Source organism: Leptopilina boulardi, unplaced genomic scaffold (genome assembly GCF_019393585.1).
Source record: "Leptopilina boulardi isolate dan_hultmark-lab unplaced genomic scaffold, ZJU_Lbou_2.1 LbouV2_327, whole genome shotgun sequence".
Classification (NCBI taxonomy): domain Eukaryota; kingdom Metazoa; phylum Arthropoda; class Insecta; order Hymenoptera; family Figitidae; genus Leptopilina; species Leptopilina boulardi.
Window position 1 is genome coordinate 4,313,681 of NW_026137893.1, and position 18,585 is coordinate 4,332,265.

At 24.2% G+C, this 18,585-nt stretch overlaps 3 protein-coding genes across 5 annotated transcripts; 1 reads left to right on the forward strand and 2 right to left on the reverse strand.

Moving 5' to 3' along the window:
• Positions 1-279: 279 nt before the first annotated feature.
• On the forward strand, positions 280-2,180 carry LOC127284923 (uncharacterized). Of its 3 annotated transcripts, none has more exons than XR_007843542.1 (5): positions 280-472; positions 907-1,000; positions 1,469-1,642; positions 1,783-1,875; positions 1,963-2,123. XR_007843542.1 is itself a non-coding variant. In XM_051310645.1 (5 exons), the coding sequence occupies exons 2-5, from the start codon at positions 890-892 to the stop codon at positions 2,053-2,055; spliced, it is 471 nt and encodes a 156-aa protein (XP_051166602.1). In that variant the 5' UTR covers positions 280-472; positions 854-889; the 3' UTR covers positions 2,056-2,180. The 3 variants fall into 3 exon arrangements, 2 of the variants coding, with proteins under 2 accessions (XP_051166602.1, XP_051166601.1); XM_051310645.1 differs by having other exon boundaries at positions 854-1,000; positions 1,963-2,180; XM_051310644.1 differs by having other exon boundaries at positions 867-1,000; positions 1,963-2,177.
• A 103-nt stretch (positions 2,181-2,283) lies between these two features.
• On the reverse strand, positions 2,284-3,574 carry LOC127284917 (uncharacterized). The gene is made up of 3 exons (XM_051310637.1): positions 3,340-3,574; positions 2,839-2,954; positions 2,284-2,729 (listed from the first exon to the last, which is right to left on the reverse strand). The coding sequence occupies exons 1-3, from the start codon at positions 3,508-3,510 to the stop codon at positions 2,378-2,380; spliced, it is 639 nt and encodes a 212-aa protein (XP_051166594.1). The 5' UTR covers positions 3,511-3,574; the 3' UTR covers positions 2,284-2,377.
• A 6,378-nt stretch (positions 3,575-9,952) lies between these two features.
• Positions 9,953-14,783, reverse strand: LOC127284909 (merozoite surface protein 1-like). The gene is made up of 3 exons (XM_051310628.1): positions 14,630-14,783; positions 12,618-12,658; positions 9,953-11,906 (listed from the first exon to the last, which is right to left on the reverse strand). Exons 1-3 carry the CDS (start codon positions 14,723-14,725, stop codon positions 11,315-11,317), a joined length of 729 nt encoding a protein of 242 aa, XP_051166585.1. The 5' UTR covers positions 14,726-14,783; the 3' UTR covers positions 9,953-11,314.
• Between the last annotated feature and the right edge of the window lie 3,802 nt (positions 14,784-18,585).

Sequence of the window (18,585 nt, forward strand, 5' to 3'; positions counted from 1 at the left end):
ATAAATTATTATTAATTTATTTTTGATACTGAAAGCAATATACATATATTTAATTTTTTAAAATAAAATTTGAAATTTAAAAAGATAGTAAACTTTTTTGTTTATTTATTGAATGTTGAGAATTTCAGGCAAATTAAAATTTTGCAATTTTTTTCCCTCGTATAATATTAAAAACACAATGAACCCAATTTTTTTTTTTTTTTAAATATATTTTATTATTTAAAAAACTTTTTTCATATTTAATTTATTATATATATATATATTATCGGTGGATAAAGTTCTTATCTCCATAACCTTTACTCACGTCGAAACTTATTCTGAGAGTATATACATATAGTTATATATTCTCATTTGTCAAAAGTAAAATGATTAAAAGTGCTGTGAATAAAAATAAAGAATATTTGAAAATAGTTGAGAGAATACAAATATTTTGGAGGTGGTTCATAATTTTTTTAAAGTGAAAAATACGTATGTAAGTATTTTTGCATAATAATAATAATAATAATAATAATAATTTTTCTATTATTGTTTATATGAAAAAATGGATGTTCGTTATATATAGAAATAATATTTATTAATAACAATTAAAGTAGAAATGAAAAAAATTTAAACAATATTTATTTATAAATTGTTAAATAATTTTAGTTTGTAAAGATAAAAGTTTGCCAAGGTCATTAACAATGAATTTGTAGAATAAAAATATTATTCATTATTATCGACTGTAGATGGAATTTTTAATTTTTCGCCTGTGTCGATAAAACAAATCTCTTCATTCTCAATTAATTTATATCATTATAATTATTATTTATTTATTTCGAATTTTTTTTAATTATTTAAAATTAAATACAAAAAGAGTTTAATTTCAGTTTTATATTATTTTATATCAACAATGGAAACAAATGAAAGACTTTTGAATGAGTCGGAAGGTGAAACAATACAATTAAAGTGTAATTTTCATTATGTTTGCTCTGCTCCAGGGTTAATACAAATAGTTGAATTGGTAAGTTTTCTTTGTTTCTAAAATTGAATCAGTTAAACAATATAATTATAATAATGGAACAATAAGAAAATTTTATAAATTAATTTTTTAATAATTATATTAAATTTTTTTTTTTTATACAATTTTTAAATATTAATATTTTTATAATATTTCTAATATTAATAATAATAATTAGAGTTTTTAATTAATAATTAAAATATTTTATTATTTTTTTAAACAAAAACTTTTTTTTATACCAAAACCATTAGGCCAAACAAACTTTATAATATTTTTTATTATTTTTTAATTATAATTGCCAAATTAAAGAAATAATTCTCTGGATGTTATTATAAATGTAAATAAATAAATTATTTGGTTCAAGGAAATATTTATTTGATATTTTGTTAGGTAAATAATTATTGAAGTAAATTTTTTTCCAGTGCAACAATATTTATCTTTTGAAAAATAATAAAAATTCTAAACTTTCAGATGTTACCTCCCTTAGGATTTTTATTTATTACAATACAAATATTGGACTCTTCTTTAATTGATCTTTCAAATAGATGGATATTTATTCAACTTATTTTAATTTTATTGAGACTGATACCATTTTTAGTGTTTAAAATTCAAGCACTGTATTATTTGCGCGCCTTGTTGTGCTATGTAAGTTTTTATTTTCCAAATTTTTTTTTGTTTTTTTTTTTTAATATTTTCAATTTATTTTTACTAATTTTTACTTTCAATTTTATTTCAAATTATTTTTTAGGGTATTGTTTGTTATAATGAAATTTTTCTTTTTTTAGGAATTATGTATGACTATCGCAGTTTTAGCATGCTATATAGTGGCAATTCCTTTTATATTCTCGAAAGATGAACCTCGCGCGATTAATATGATGGTACAAGTATTATATAATAATGGTGTAATAAAATCTTATCAAAATTTTTTTTTTTTTTTTAATGTCTTTTTTTTAATACCATTTCAGGTTTTTATTACATGTGGTATCATAATTAATGCAGCGCACATAGGTTGGATTATTTTTCGAATATTTTGCAGTAGAAATTCTTATAGTTGGTAATAGAATTAAAAAAAAAAAAAAACGAAAATAGTTTTATCGTTTGTACTATATATATATATATACACATTATTTGTATTGTTATTCTATTTTATATAAATATTTGTATACCTATTTGTTTTTTTTTCTATTTACCAGTATTATATTTAATTATTTAAAAAATTATTTAAAAAAATTATTTAAAAAAATTATTTAAAAAATTTGTTTAAAAAAATAATTAAAAAAAAAATTATTAAAAAAATTTTTTTTTTTTATTTTAAAAATAGTAATATAAAAATTATAATTGCAGTTAATAAATTTTTTTCTAAAAGAAATTTTTTTTTTTCTATATAACAGTAATATCCGAACATCCTCGAAATGTTTCTTGAGGGGCGCAATCATTTTTCTCACTTGTACCATTGCAATCACCCCAAGTGTTTCCTGTTATGTATTCCCATCGAAAAACACAATTTTTGCAAGTCAATTGATCGGGAAGTTTAACTTGTGCTTGAAAAATTCCTGCCGGACTTTCTCCAATTTCATATTGATTTGTGCCGTCAGCTAATTTTAGTGGCATGAAACATTCTTCTTTTTCCAATTGTTTTGACGTTTCCAATGGACAGAGAGAAAATTTAAAAGCACCTTTATGCGAAGCTGTGAGATTTGTTATTGTATTTATCACTTCGCCCGAATAATAACTGTAAACAATTTTTTTTGGATAAATTTTTTTTTTTTTTTTTTTTTTTTTGAAAATAATTAAAAAAAAATTTTTTTCTCGAAATTATAAATTAAAAAATAATAATTTACGTTTGAACAATAATTCCAAGTCCATATTCTCCAGTATTTTCACTTGGTCTCGGAATTGGTAATCGATAATCATCGCCACATATTCCACATTTACCATTATTTATCAAATGTTGAACCTTAAAATCAGGAAATATATATATTTTTTTAAATTTCAATTTGAATTAACGGAATTAATTTTTTTTTTTTTTATTTCAGTTTAAAGGAATTATTTTTTTTTTTATTTCAGTTTGAATTAACAAAAAAAATATTCTTCGTTAAAAAAGAAAATTTATTTACAAAATTTTGTAATTAAATTAAAAATAAATTTTCCGATAAATAAAAAATAATTAATTTTGAATAAGTAAATATAATTTTCAAGGGAAAAAATAGTTTTGAAAGTAAAACGAGAAAAAATTTTTTTTATTCATAGGAAAAATTTTCTTAATTTAAAAAAAATTAAAATTTGAGAATAAAAAAAATTAAGAAAGGGAAATATATATTTTTTTTTTCGGATGTACATACATCTCTACCACCGCAAAAATTTTCATTGTCCGTATATTCTTCTGGTGTGGGAAAACCTTTTCTCCATGCGCTTTTTCTATTCACGGGATCCATTAGAGCGCCATGTCCATCCAATTGTTTTAATTTAATAATTATGAAAATAATTGTAATTAAAAACTTTGTAAATTTCATTTTATTTTATTTTAATAAATGAAAAGGATACAGATTTTTTTTTTTTTTACAATGTGAAAGATAAATGACGACTAATTTTTATTTAGAGAAAATCATATTTTTTATACTATATACATTGTGAATTCGTTGTGTGTGTGTGTGTTTTTTTTTATTATAATGCTAATTAAATGTGATTTTGATTTAAATATTGCAAATATTGATTTTCAAAAAAAAATATACGTATTTTTTAGATTTATCGATGCGCGAATAATAAAATTTCATTACATTGAGTCATTATGTATTAAAAAATATATATGGTACAAATTGTTTTTTTTTTTTTTAATTTTATTAAGATTGGAAAAAATTATATATTAAAAAAGATATTTATTCAGCGTTTGAAATATTTGTCTCAAATAGATGAGTAATTTTTTTTTTTTTTTTATATAAGAAAATAAACTGATAATTTTCAAATAAAAGAATTATTTCATCATATTTAAAAAAATTTATTTCAAAAAAGGTGTTATAATGAAAATATTCATTAGAAATTGGAATTTTTTTTTTAAATTTTACAAAAAATAATTGTTTATTATCAATCAAAATTTACATTCAAATGAAATTTGATAATTTTTCTTAGAATCGATATAATTTTAAATATTTAAAAGAAAAATACTTTATTGCATCAGATTTTTTTAATGCAATTACTTTTTAAAATTTTTAAGAAAATTATTTTTTATTATATATATATATTTAATAGTAGTCTTTCGGTTTTGGACGAACTTCTGACTTTTAAATTCTTTACATTTTCCTTGATTATAAAATATATAAAAAAACATATAATAATTGTTAAAAAGGTAAAAAGAATTATTGTTTCTTGTTTAGAATGAATTGATTTATTATTTTCTAATGATTAAATTAGTGAAAAAATTAAAATAATCGATTAAATATGTCTTTAAAGTTAGTCTGTCAAATAACCTAATTTTTCGATTTTTATCAGTTAATTACAATTAAGTGGAATTATTAAATTAAATTTGAACTTACCTAATATGAAGTAAATGGATAGACAATTCAAATTTTCTTGGCACTTTCTATATTTTCATACTAAATATAAAAGAAATATTGAGTTGAAAGTTCGCAATTTCTGCATTTTTCCGAACTTTGCAACTGAATATCTCCGTTAAAGAAAAAAAAAAAAAAAATTGGCACTTACACAGCAGCTAAATCGGATCGAAATCTACGCGCACCATAAATTCCGTTTTGGTCCCGAAACTATTTTAGGAGATATAGACGATAAAAAATTGCACATTATTTTCAGGTTAAAACTGTACTTACTTCTAACTTGAAGTTGGTCTACTCTCAGCGATCGCGTTCAATGTTTAGATTTTGAAATTGATATAACGGCGAAAATTAATATATTTTTTAAAATTAGAAAATAATTCGCAGTGCAATCGATAATTAACTATAATATAATCTGCTAATATTATTAATAAAGCTGAAAAAATAAATTTAAAAATTATGACAATTTAGTCATATACTAGAAAAAAGTTTTGATAAATAATTGTTTTTAATTATTCTATATTTCTTTTTCTAAATAATAATTATAGAATATTTGTTATAAGTTTGCTTCTATAATTAAATTAAATGATTTTATGATAAAAATTTTTCTTTGAAAGGTAATAAAATATTTTATTATTTCTTAATAAATAATTATTTTTATTTTTATTTTTTTAAATATTTAACAATGTAATATTAAGTTTCTCACAAGTGCAGAAAAATCTGTCTATTTAGTATATAAAGAAAAAAGAAGTTTAGAATTTCTCATTTCAGCGTGAATTATGTATCTATATATGCGTTGCGTTATTTTGCGTTTATGTATGCGTATTGTAGTTAGGATGTGTTAGAAATAATTTTAAGCCAATCAAAAGCGTACCAGTTATGTGTGTGTATTAAGAAAGACTCCCACTACCCTCGAATAGAAAAGAAGAGAAAATCTTAGAAAAGAGCCATTGGTGGTTCCGACGTTCTTTTTTTCACGGCTCCTGATACAGAAAATGATAGAGTTTTAGTTGAAAATTTGAAAATTTTCGATTTTTAATAATTATTATTGCAAAATTAATTGTTTGTTCAAAAAATAAACCATGTTCTCGTAGTCGTAGAAAGTTGATTCAAAAAGTTTATTGGAAAGGGAATTTCATAAGGACTCGGAAACCGTTTTAAAATTTCGTGGACCTAGTTCGCCACCATCATCAGGTCACTAATTAAAATCAATAAATAAACATCACATCAATAAATAAAATTTGATAAATAAAATTTGATTTTATTTATCAAATTTATTTCACATTAATTTTATTTATTGATGTGATGTTTATTTATTGATTTTAATTAGTGACCTGATGATGGTGGCGAACTAGACCATCGAAACGTTGTCTTAAAATTTTTAAAAAGTGAAAGATTGTTTTTTCTTTTACCTTACATCATCCAAAAAATCGAAAAACTAATTTATTAATTTTCAAAGAATTAAAATAAGTAATATTAAGTTAAAATAATTTACTTGAAGTTTTTCGAGTTGGAAAGGCATTTTTAAATATTAAATTTAAAGCTACTTGGAAGTTCTAAAATAGCCTTAAACTCATATATAATTGTTTTTTGAAAAAATTAAGTTTAAACTACTCAGGGATAGTTTTTGGATCATTTTTGAATATCTAATTCAGAGCTATTTAAGAGCCCTAAATTGGCCCTAAATTTCTAAATACTTGTTTCTTTAAAAAATTAAGTTTGAACTACTCTGGAGTAGTTTTTAAAGTTGTTGCATCATTTTTGAACACCCAGTGTAGTTCCATTCAAGAGTCTTAAATTAGCCTTAAATGCGTATGTGTTTGTTTTTGAAAATATTGAGTTTTAACTAGTTGATGGTAGTTTTTGTGGTTGACTATCTATCAGTTACTTGGCTGGGGTGGTTGGGGTGCACTTTTAAAAAGTGAATTTAGTGCTATTGAAGAACCCTAATTTAGCTTTTAATTCCTATATGATTATTGTTTGATTAAATCGAGTTTAAATAATTGGGGATGTTTTTTTGTATTAAGGGGTGGTTTTTAAAAATTTTTTAATAGTCCCAGTTGAGAGCCCTAAATAAGCCCTAAATTCCTATGGAAGAAATTTTGAAAAATATTTAGGTTCTATATAGTGTGGTACTTCCAGCTTGACGTCAAGCTAGCAGTACCAAGGGTTATTTTAAATAGGTAAAGGGCCCTAAATTTTTGCATGTGGTACTAAATTAGCCCTGATTGAGCCCTAAATGTTGGCATATATAAAAACTTTTTTTGTGAAAGTCATACTTCCAGGATTACCAACCTTACTAAGTTTTTGTTGAAATTTAACTATTGAAATAATAAGAGTTATTAAATTATCAAATTAACTACTATTAACTAATATTAACTATTAACTATTAACTAATAATTAACTACTAAATTAATTAAAAATTATTTTTTTTTTATTTTCCACTAAACACATAATTACTCTAAAACGCGTTTTTAAAAAACTTCGGATTTTCACTAAAAATAGTTTTGAGATAATGCGTACCTATTGCAATAAACATTTTTATGCACAGACTTATTTTACATAAAAAAAAAATCAGAAACTGGTCCACTCATGACTACATTCCCCTACATATATAAAAGTATGTTATGAATGTTATGTAATAAAATAATTTTGTTTGACGTAGCATAAAAGCAATTCAGAAAAATTGCACATTCATATTTTATACATATTGCTTCATTTGTCAACATTGCAATAATATTATATCCAACGTAAATTATTTGTTGAAATATAAAATTAATACATTTCATTTAAAATTTGAAAAAAAAACATTTCTTTATTGTATATAAATTTTTAAATCTATTAAAAACAATACAATACACAGTTTAACTATCTAAGTAGGATCGTCATGGTAACGTATAAGAGTGAGAGAAATAAAGAATGTTCTTATTTCTTTCACTCTTGTACGTTACCATTGCGAACCTACTTAGAAAGTTGAACTGTGGCTGTACCTTTACTTTGTTTAAGGGTTCCCTTAAGATAATCTTAACTACCCAACTATGTCAACTGACCTACTTCATACTTCATATCGTCTCTTGTTTTCTCATTCTTCTTGGTGGCAAATATTTTTTATTTAATGATTTAAAAAGTGTTGTAAATAATTAAAAATGAATTTAAAAATTTTATGTCGATAGAAATGTGGCATTTACAAAGCTACTTTATTAAAAATTATTAAATTTTATGCGAAATATGACAACATAATCTAAAAACTTTCGATCCGATTCAAAATTGTCTAAACAGTTATATATTAAATTTTTCATTAATAGGAAATTACTCATTAAAACGAATTCCTATTCAAAATATTACATTCCGATTGAAATATATATGCGTATATATTGTTAAGAATTTTCTATTAAAATTTTTTATAAGGAAACATATTAACTAGTAGGCTAATTAAGGAAAAGGATAAAATAAAATTTACAAATAGTTTTTCTATATTCGATCTTTCATCTCATATCATCGCTGATGAAAAAAAAGCACAGAAGCTTTTCTTTCTCTTTCATTCTCTGCTTCTTATATTATACAATTAAAGACTGAATTTTTCATAATTATTAAATTTTACTGTTATAAAAAATTAATTTCTGACTGCATGACCTTCTACGCAATCTAAACTTTAAATATTGAACTGATCGAACAATTATAATGTCAACTACATATTTGACTTCCACATTTTTAAAAATGATTTTTAGACTTCTTGATCTGCTAAACAATTAAATCTTTGGTCCATACTTTTTAAATTTCCATTTCGGTAAGAACGTGCTTCTATGCACCAAAAAAATTTAGTATATTATATACTTGGCACCTATTTTAGAATATTTTATTCTTAATTTCAGTATGCGATATTCTTAAAATTTGAATATATTCTTAGTATTCAGTATATATTCTTAGAATTTAGAATATATACTAAGTACGAAGAATATATTCTAATTTTAAGAGTATTACATACTGAATTTAAGTATAAAGTATTCTAAAATAGATTTCAAGCATATATCTAAATTTCAGGAAATTTAAAAACTTTGAAATTGAATGAAAAAACTTATAATACAATTAAACGATGAAAATAAATAATGGTAAATAATTTCATTAGTTGGTTACATTATTTAAATTTCATATTTTGAATTTCAATGTTAACCCAATTTAAACAGATTTTTCAAATTAAAAATTTTACAGAAACAAAAAAGAGAGCAAGAAGTTATTTATACTAAAAAATTCAATTGTAATTATTTAAATTACACAATTTTAATTTTAATGTAAATCTAATATAATTAATTTGAAATTTTAAGATTGAAATTTTTTAGGAATAAACATAGAGCAAGAAATTCTTTGTATAGAAAAGTAAAAAATTTTGTAATTGAATGAAATTCAAAATTAAAAAAAAAATTTCTGATAAATGTAAAATACAATTAAACGATGAAATTTTAAGTAATTTCAATGGTTAAGGGGACATTCCAGTTCAAAACAGGGAAAAAGAAGTCTTTTTTAGGATGTACTTCTAAAAAAAAACCATGACATTTATTCAGAAATTTTTGTTTACTTGTTATAAATAACTTATTGAATATGAAAAAAAAAATTTTCCACTTGTAGTCCAAGATGGCGGCGATGTTCAACATTTTCAAAAAATATTCATTTTTTCATGGGGGATCCATTCCAAATGTTTTTACATTTGAACTGCAGAAATTTATTTATATTTTAATATCAACATAAACTATATATTAACCTGCATCCGTAAATTAAATTTTCATCTATTCTGCAATTAAAAAGTTAATTAGGAACGGAATAAGTTTTCATATGTTATGTCTGTCTCAACCCTTTCGAAATCTTTGGTTTTTGACATATGTCCTTGATTTTTGAGGTGGCGAAGAAGGGAAGGGGAGAAGGGACTTGCAGCTATATACAGAGTCTTGAAATGATCTTAACCTCTAAATTAAGGTCATTTTTAGAGGGTGGTGGGAGGGGGAAACTTGCGGCTATATTCAGAGTCTTGAAACGATCTTAACCTCTAAATTAAGGTTATTTTTAGAGGGTGGTGGGAGGGGGGAACTTGCGGCTATATTCAGAGTCTTGAAACGATCTTAACCTCTAAATTTAGGTCATTTTTGGTGGGGAGGGGGTAAAGATGAGAAAGGGGTGGGGGGGGGACTTGCGACTATATTCAGAGTCTTGAAACGATCTTAACCTCTAAATTTAGGTCATTTTTGTGGATGGAAAGAGGGGAAAGGGGGGGGGGGCTTGCGGCTATATTTAGAGTCTTGAAACAGCGGCGGCAGCATGAGTCAAAAGTTTTGAACGTTCATATGAATGAAATTTTTTTTGCAATTTCTTTAAGTACGAATTTTATTACAAAATATTGTTCAAAATATCTAAAAAGAAGTTATTAATTTAATTATTGTTTTATTTACTGTTTTATTTTACATAGTCATCATAATTTTTAATAATTTATAGATGGGAAAAAATATTTCGTTCATATGAACGTTCAAAACTTTCGGCTAATGCGGCGGCGATATCTTTTTGTAATATAGGTATATATATACACTAGAACGTCAATCGAGAACACGTCAGTCGAGAACAGAGCAAGGGAACACTTGAAGGGAAGTGGGGAAGCGGGTAGAATTTAGGTTATGACTGACGCCAAAGTCGTACTTGTGATTTTTAAATTTAAGATGGATTCAGTGCCCCACTAGTGAAAATCCCCTAGATAGAATTCACATTGTTGCGTAAGGCCCTTCATACGGCCCTGAGTGTTTTTATTTTCGAGCGATAAAAATCGCGTCAATCGAGAACAGCACTGCACATTCGTCTGTTCTCGATTGACGTTTTAGTGTATATATAAAAATTAAGTACAAAAATTTAATTTAGTAAAATTAGGTTTCAATGAGAACTAAGTAATAACGTAATAAAATACTAAGTAAATACTAATTGAATTTCTTAATTTAATAATATTGCACATTTACTATACTACTCTAACAAAAAAAAATTTCGTGCTGTAGATTGATTTTCCAAAAATTTAATATTTTTTTTCATAGAATACACAGTTATTTTAATTGTAATTTATTTATTATGTCACAAGAAAACCATAAGAACAGCAATTAAAAATAGAATAAACGAAAAAACTATAAATCCTATAAACAAGAGAGAAATATAAAAATATATAAAATACTTATAACCTATACAAAACTAATAATAATAAAGAAAATAAAACATATAATAATGTAATCAAATAATAATTAGTAAAATCATAATACATATAGAATATGGCCTTATCTGTATCTAATCTAATTCGAGAGGGAATTTACTTGTTAAAGAAGTGTATACTTGACCACTCATTAGGCTATAATGTTACATCTATTATCAATATTATTATACACTTATACTACAAAATATTAATGATTATTACATCGATATGAGTAAATTTCCCCTCAATCTGATTTTAATTTATATTAAACTTTATTTTTTTTTAACCTAACCGTCATTTGGGCTAATATTTCTGTAAACTAAATCTTATTTTGTTTAAACGTCACTTGACCTGTATCTCTTTCGAGTTTTAATTATAATTGATACTCGCACATAAACGCAAATCTTGATAGAGATAAAGTTACAAATATATTTGTGTCCTTTTCTCTCTCTCATAATTTGTGTTTATTAACGAGTGTCATATGAAATTTAGGCTAAAAAAGATTTAGATAAAGTGATAGGTTAAAAAAGAATAAGATTACCTGAAATCAGACCGCTGTTTTCATTTCACGACAAACATGTCTTTTACATCTGCCTTTGCTACAGTTAATTTTTTATTTAATTCTGATTTTTCATTTTCTACTGTTTCTAGCTCTTTTATTGCTTTATCTAACTCATCCTTACTAGTTCCAAATTTTTTATGTGCATCCATCAATTTTTTAAGCAGTTCAGCATTCAAGGCCCTATTATTATTTGCATTAACTAAATCCCCTATTTCATTTATTACCGCGGCTAATTCTGTGTAGTCTTTATTGTAATTTTTATTCGCATCTTCTACATTTTTCTGTTTGTCATATAATTCGATTTCTTTTCTTCTTAAATCTTTTTCTAAGTTTTCTACTATCTGTTTTGCAGAATTTATTCCCTTAATTGTTGGTGCTGATCCCGGGTCTAATCCCGGTCCTGATCCCGATGCTGATCCCGGTGCTGATCCCGGTGCTGGTCCTGGTGCTGGTCCTGGTCCTGGTGCTGGTCCTGGTGATGGTCCTGCTGCTTCCATATCACAGCAAAGTTCCATACATTTTGGAGAACTATCCTCACAACTGTCAGAACTGCTACTGTCAGAACTGCTACTGTCAGAACTGCTACTGTCACTAGAATTACATATTTATAATGAGACATTATATTAAATAAAAAATGTTCCAAATTTTTTAGGCAGAGCCCTCCCCGCATAATTATTCAAAACAACAACCATTTATGTTATCATTTGAATTAACGAGTACTAACGGAACGCTTTAAGGGGTTAGTCGCAGTCAGATAATGGAAAAACGCGTGTTTTTTGGAAATTTTTTTCTAAACATTTGTCCATTAAAAATTCTACACTTTTATTAAAATTTAATTTAAAATATATTAATTATTAAGAGAAACACAGCGATTTTGTAGTAAGGTGATCTTTGAAAAGGTTTTTGTGGTGACCACTCCTATTTTTCAGCGCGTTATTTAAAATAAAAAAATTCAGATTATTTTTTTAGTTTAACGCTGCTTGATTGTAAGATTTTGTAAAAAGTTTTAGAAATAGACCTAAAGAAAATAATTTATACAAAAATTTTACATTCATTTTTTTATTTTTCAAAACAACACATTTTTTGTTTGTTAAGATCATTCACTTTACTTATAAAAAAAAATCATTTTCATTTAAAAACAAAAAAAAATGTTTTTAACAAATTTGTTGTATTTAAAAGACTAAATAGAAATATATAAAAATTCTATAAAATATAGATTATTCTTTTTTAGTTCTAACTAAAAAAATCTTTGCCTTATAATTTTCACAAAAAAAAATTATTTAAATTATAAAGTTTAATTACCTATCAGGTGAGCGTCTGAATATCAATTTTGAATGTTGCTCCTAAAATAAAAAACAATGTACAATTAATATTAAGATTGAAATTTAATTTTTTTTGTATGAATTAATGATTAATGATTAATTAATTAATGATAATTGACAAATTCAGACAATTGTTAGCGTTGCACAGTGGTACGAATTGCGAATCTAGCTGGACAAAATTCAAAATTTTTGTATCTTCAAAAAATATAAATACTATAGGAATAGTATGTTTAGTTATTCTACATTAACGTATGAATGTTAGTTTCTGGGAAAAAAATGTTTTTCATTTAAAAACAATTTAAACATTGCCATTCGCGGCATCTTTGTTTTCGTGAAAAATTACCGTCAACACATATCTTATAAATTATATAATTATGCAATTCGCTAGTTAGCGAATATATATAGGACTAAATTATATAATTTAAATTGATTTTATTTACTTCGAAGGACCAGAACTTCTGGGGCCTGTGCTGGCCACTATTTTTGATGTATAAAGTACTTATTATTGTATTAGATTATGCTTTATATGCAACCACCTTTAGCCACTTTTTTTAAATTTTCATTTTGAACTTCCGGGTGACGGATATGCCTTGAGTATTAAATATCGTTCTACAATATCTACTGACTCAAATGTTCTGATACTTGGTACTCATGGGTATTTTTAGTCGCTGATTATGAATCTGCAGTCAATTTTTAAAATTTCAAAATGGCGGATCCAAAATAGCGGACAACTTTTTTAAAAAATCGTTCGATTTCAATAAAACTTGGTATCTATGAGTTTTTGGGGTCGCTGACTACGAATTTGAAGTGGATTTTTAAAAATTCAAAATGGCGACACTAATATGGATGATGATGTTATAAAAAAATGTTAAATTTATATGAAACTCGATATCTACGGCTTTTGGGGTCGATGATTAGGAATTTAATGTTATTTTATAAAAGGCATTAATTTTAGTTTTTCAAAAATGACTTCAAATTCTTAATCAGAAATCCTAAAAACCTCTAAAATATCAGGACTAATAAAAATCAATCAATTTAAATGAAAATTGTTTGCCAAATTAGATCCGCCATTTTTAAAAACCGACATTAAATTTGTAATCAGCGCCCCCAAAAACCTCTACATAATGAGTTTTATGGAGATCAAACGAATTTTTAAAAAAAAGTCCGCCATATTGGACCCACCATTTTGAATTTTTTTAAACTGATGTCAAATTCGTAATCAGCGACCCTGAAAACCCCTAGATACCAAGTGTCATAAAAATCCATTCAAAACATTTTGAGCTAGGATTTTTGTCCAGCTAGATTCGCTATTCGAACCACTGTGCGTTGGTTTACTGCAATTCAACAAATCTTACACAAAATAACTTTATATTGCAGCCTTGCAATGTCATTGTGTTCAATAATAATTTATATTTGATTTTAATTAAAAACATAATTATGTAAATATAGTTTAAAATCTACCAAATAATATATATATTTTTCCATTAAATATATTATTTACATTAAATCAACTAGAAAATATGATTTAAACAAATTTAAATATTTTCAACTGTATATCAATACTAAAATAAGGTTGAATTATATATGTATAATATATTTGTTTAAAAAATATCGTATAAAAAAAAAGTATTTTAACTGAACAATTATTTTATTGGTGCAAATTTAATTAATTTATAATTTCAAAATATAAAAAATATATCAGATATCATACATTTACCTACATTAAAAATACAATCGTCAAAAAAAAACTCAAAATTACTGTTGCTTTATGGTGTTTTTACTGTTAGTTTCGTGGGCTTTTAAGCAACTTTTAAAAATTTTCCAATTTAAAAAAAATCATATACAGGTATATTTTTTCACTTTGGGATAACTTTGGAGAAATCAAAGAAATACATTTTTGACTAGTATTATTTTTGACCATACTAGAATATATTTATACTACGATAAAAAGTTTATTCGAAAATGAAATGAAAATTAATAATAAAAACTTACATTTTTCAATAAAGATTTGATGGTCCCTGCTTCAGAAGATATCAAAGAAATAAGCAGAATGCCAAACAAAATGGAAAATATTTGAAAATTGTTCATTTTGTTTGTTATACAATGTCTTGTACTAAGATGATATTTGTCGTGTTTGCTTTCGGTTTATATACGAAAATCCTTCTTTGTTCTTCAAAAATTTGATAATAACTTTTTAAATAATTTATTTTATTCTCCAAATTCGAAACATCGTGACATTAAAAAAGTTGATTAGGCATACATTATTTAAATTATGATTATGAATTTATATGATAAGCATGTACACGAATATAATTACTTTTTAATTTTGTACATTTTTATATACAAATTGACTCATAATTTCCATGAATCTGTGAATGAGGAATTTCTTATCAATATATATTACAAAAGGGCCAATAAAATATTAGAGCCCAACGATTCAAAATGAAATGATAGATTGTTTAGACAATCAAATGTTAATTTGATTAACATTAATTCTAAAAATAGAATCAATTGAGTTTAGTACTTAGGTACTGTAAAATCCTGTGAAAAGAAACTGGACAAGCATTTGATTTTGAAAGTAACGAAATTTTCTTGATTGGGACAGACTATTATTCCATAGGCATCAGCAATTAGCGAATACCTTTTTCATTGTTCTCTTTGTTATAATATCAAGAATGACCTTCATTATTGGAATGTTTGATAACACATTTTTTAAATAAAGTAAACCAAACAAAAAAGAATCACGCACGACGAATGACAATGTGTTCAAAAATTTCGTATAATGAAAACATTGATTAATATTATCATCAACAAGTGTGATTTATATTACCGAAAAGAAAAATTTTCATGCATAAAATTTAATTAAAAAATGTCTTTAAAAAATATTTTTAAGTATTCAATAGATGGAAAAATAAAAATTATTATTCTCATTGATATGTAGTAATTTTCATAAGATAAAAGTAGTAAGTAGGCAACTTTGGCCCAAATTCAATCAGTAATTTATTTAATTGCCTAGTTATTAAGCTAATTGCCTGAAGAGTCTTCGGCAAATAGAAAATTGACGAATATTCTATAGCAGACTCTATAACTATAGTTAATTGATTATGAACATTAGAAATAGTTTATTGATGAAAATGCAACACTGGAGGAAAATTGTATTGTATCAAGAAAACCCATTTACTTATCTGTATTTGATTCATCATTTTCTTGATCGAAGAATATTTTACTAGTTTGAAGTAAATGAAAATTAGTGAATCAAATACTAGCTCTTTTTAAAAAATTTGAAAATGTTTTTATAAAATTTCATATTTATTTTCTTTCCGTGTAGAAGATATAAAAATAATAAGCAATATTGAAAATATCTAAAACTTATTCCAAATTCAGAAAATTGTGACATTTCAATTTTCATTTATATAATGATAAACATGTATAAATAATTACTTACTATTTAATTTTTTACATTTTCCATGGATTACTCTTCAAACGGAAAAGAAATTTGATAAAATAACATCAATATACATTTGACTTCTAATTTCCATGAATATGTATGTGAGAATTTCATGTCAATATTAATTATAATAATCATATAAAATAATTCATATTACTCACGTCACCGTTAAGTATTTATAAATAAATAAACACAAATAATAAAATAATTTGAATTACACGCTTTAAATTAAATAAACAGAATAAATACAAAAATAGTAAGTTAATCAAGATTTAAAATTTTTATAATTAATATAATTAATTATAATTAAAAATTTAACAATCAAGTTAATTAACGTCAATAATTTAATAATAATAATGTTATTTTGAAAGTATTAAAAAAATTTTTGCAATGTTCAAGAATATACAGTATAATCTGTGGTATCGACAAAAACCTTTTTACACAAAACACATTATTTTGCTGTAGAGTGCAATCCCTACGAGATACGTATGAAAAAGTAAAAAAAAAATGTTAACTATCCTTGCCCTAGTACCGGGGCAAGGATAGTTAAAAGAATCCGAATGCTAAAATTGTCATAGAATTTCAAATTTAAATTTGGTGTACATTTTAAGTATACCGAAATTTCGCCTAAGTTCATTAAAAACAACAAAACTATTCAAATTTTGAGTTTTTAAAAATTTCAAAAATTCGCATTTTTTAAAAAGCAAATTTTTTCAATTTTTTTTCGAAAAAAAAGAGTAAAAATAAACACTTTTTTCCTTTGACAATTTTTAATAGTGATTAAATCAAAAAAGTTATACCTCTTTTTTTAATAAAAAGACAAAAACGGATGAAAAATGGGTAAAATGCAGGGCAAAATTACTTTATTTTGAAAAAACATGTGCAACTATATGTATTATTTGTGTTTAAACCACCTTAAATTAACACAAATAACATTAACTTACTAATAAATTTACGAATTTTTTTTTTTAAGTCCAACCATTATTTTCCATTTCTAACATTGCAATTGTTTTCGAAAAATCCATTAATCTAAAATAGTTCATGTTTTGCTTGTTGTATCAGAATTACGTAAGTTTTCGATTAGTATCTACCGAATTGGGATAACTTTATTTATTTGTTAAATATTTTTTTATTTACATTAATCAATTGATGGTCTACATCAAATTACTAAACCAACCCTCAGACGGTAGTTCTATAATAATAATCAAAACCGTTGAAAAGTGAAAAAATTAAAAGTTGAAAATTAACTTGTTTACATTCTCATTTTAGTCTCTTAAAATTGTACACTCTTCCACTCTAAAGTAATCAACATTTAAAATTTTTTAATGAACCCTTTTCTTTTGCTATTGCATTTTTCTAATTTTCGAGCGTGAAACGCGAGTGGCATGATGAGAATGTTATCCTTACTCTCTAAATCTGAATTAGTAAAAAAGTTTACTAATTTGAATTAGTGACTCACTTTTTGCTTCTCAATTAGTAAAATTTTACTAATTGTTAGTAAAAGTTACTAATAATTAGTAAAATTTTACTAATTGAGAAGCAAAAAGTGAGTCACTAATTCAAATTAGTAAACTTTTTTACTAATTCAGATTTAGAGAGTAAAGTCGAAGTACTTTAAGAAAATGAAAATTAATTTTGCAAAACCAAAAATTTCACTTATATCAATTGTACAAAAAATCTTAGGAGTAAAAACATGAGGGCGAATACTCATATAAAATTTAATTTTTTTGTTGCTTTGAAAATTCATTTTACTATAAATTTTTTTTTTAAAATGTATTAAAATTTTCGATGAATTTTTTCGTTTGCTCAAGGGATATTAATTCGAAGCGGAATAACATATTAAAAAAAAAGTTAGTTGGTTGATTTTTGTTAATTACAAAGACCTGTAAAAACAAAATAAAGCTTCTACGTTTTTTGAACGTGAGAGACAAACGAAGCGCGCATCAATATCGGAATTAAAATTTTGTGCAATAACATTTATTAATAAGATGAACAAATGCTTATGTTGCATTAATAATAACTTTGTTACAAAAGACGATTACAAAATATATATGTTCTGTATAACGTATCGAAATGATTTATATTTGCGTTTATTTTATTTCACAAGATTTTCTTACCTCATTGCACCTGTTCCACTCTTTAAAAATTAATTGCATGATTTAACGATATTATAAATATTTTGAGTATATAGGTGAAGGTCAATCAAAAATATTAAATTTATTAAATTTTAATAATTAGTAATTATGCATTTGGTTTAGAATTTAATTATACAAAACTATAAAATATTATTCTGTGTATTTTTGAACAGTGGTAAAAAAAATTTTAACACTTTCGAAACAACATTATTATTAAATTAATGTCGTTAATTAACTTTATTGTCAAATTTTTAATTATAATTACAAAAATTTTTAATGTTGATTAAATTTTATTTTTTTTTGAATTTATTCTATAGATTTACTCTGTACATTTCAGTAAAATAAGAACTTTATATAGGTTAATC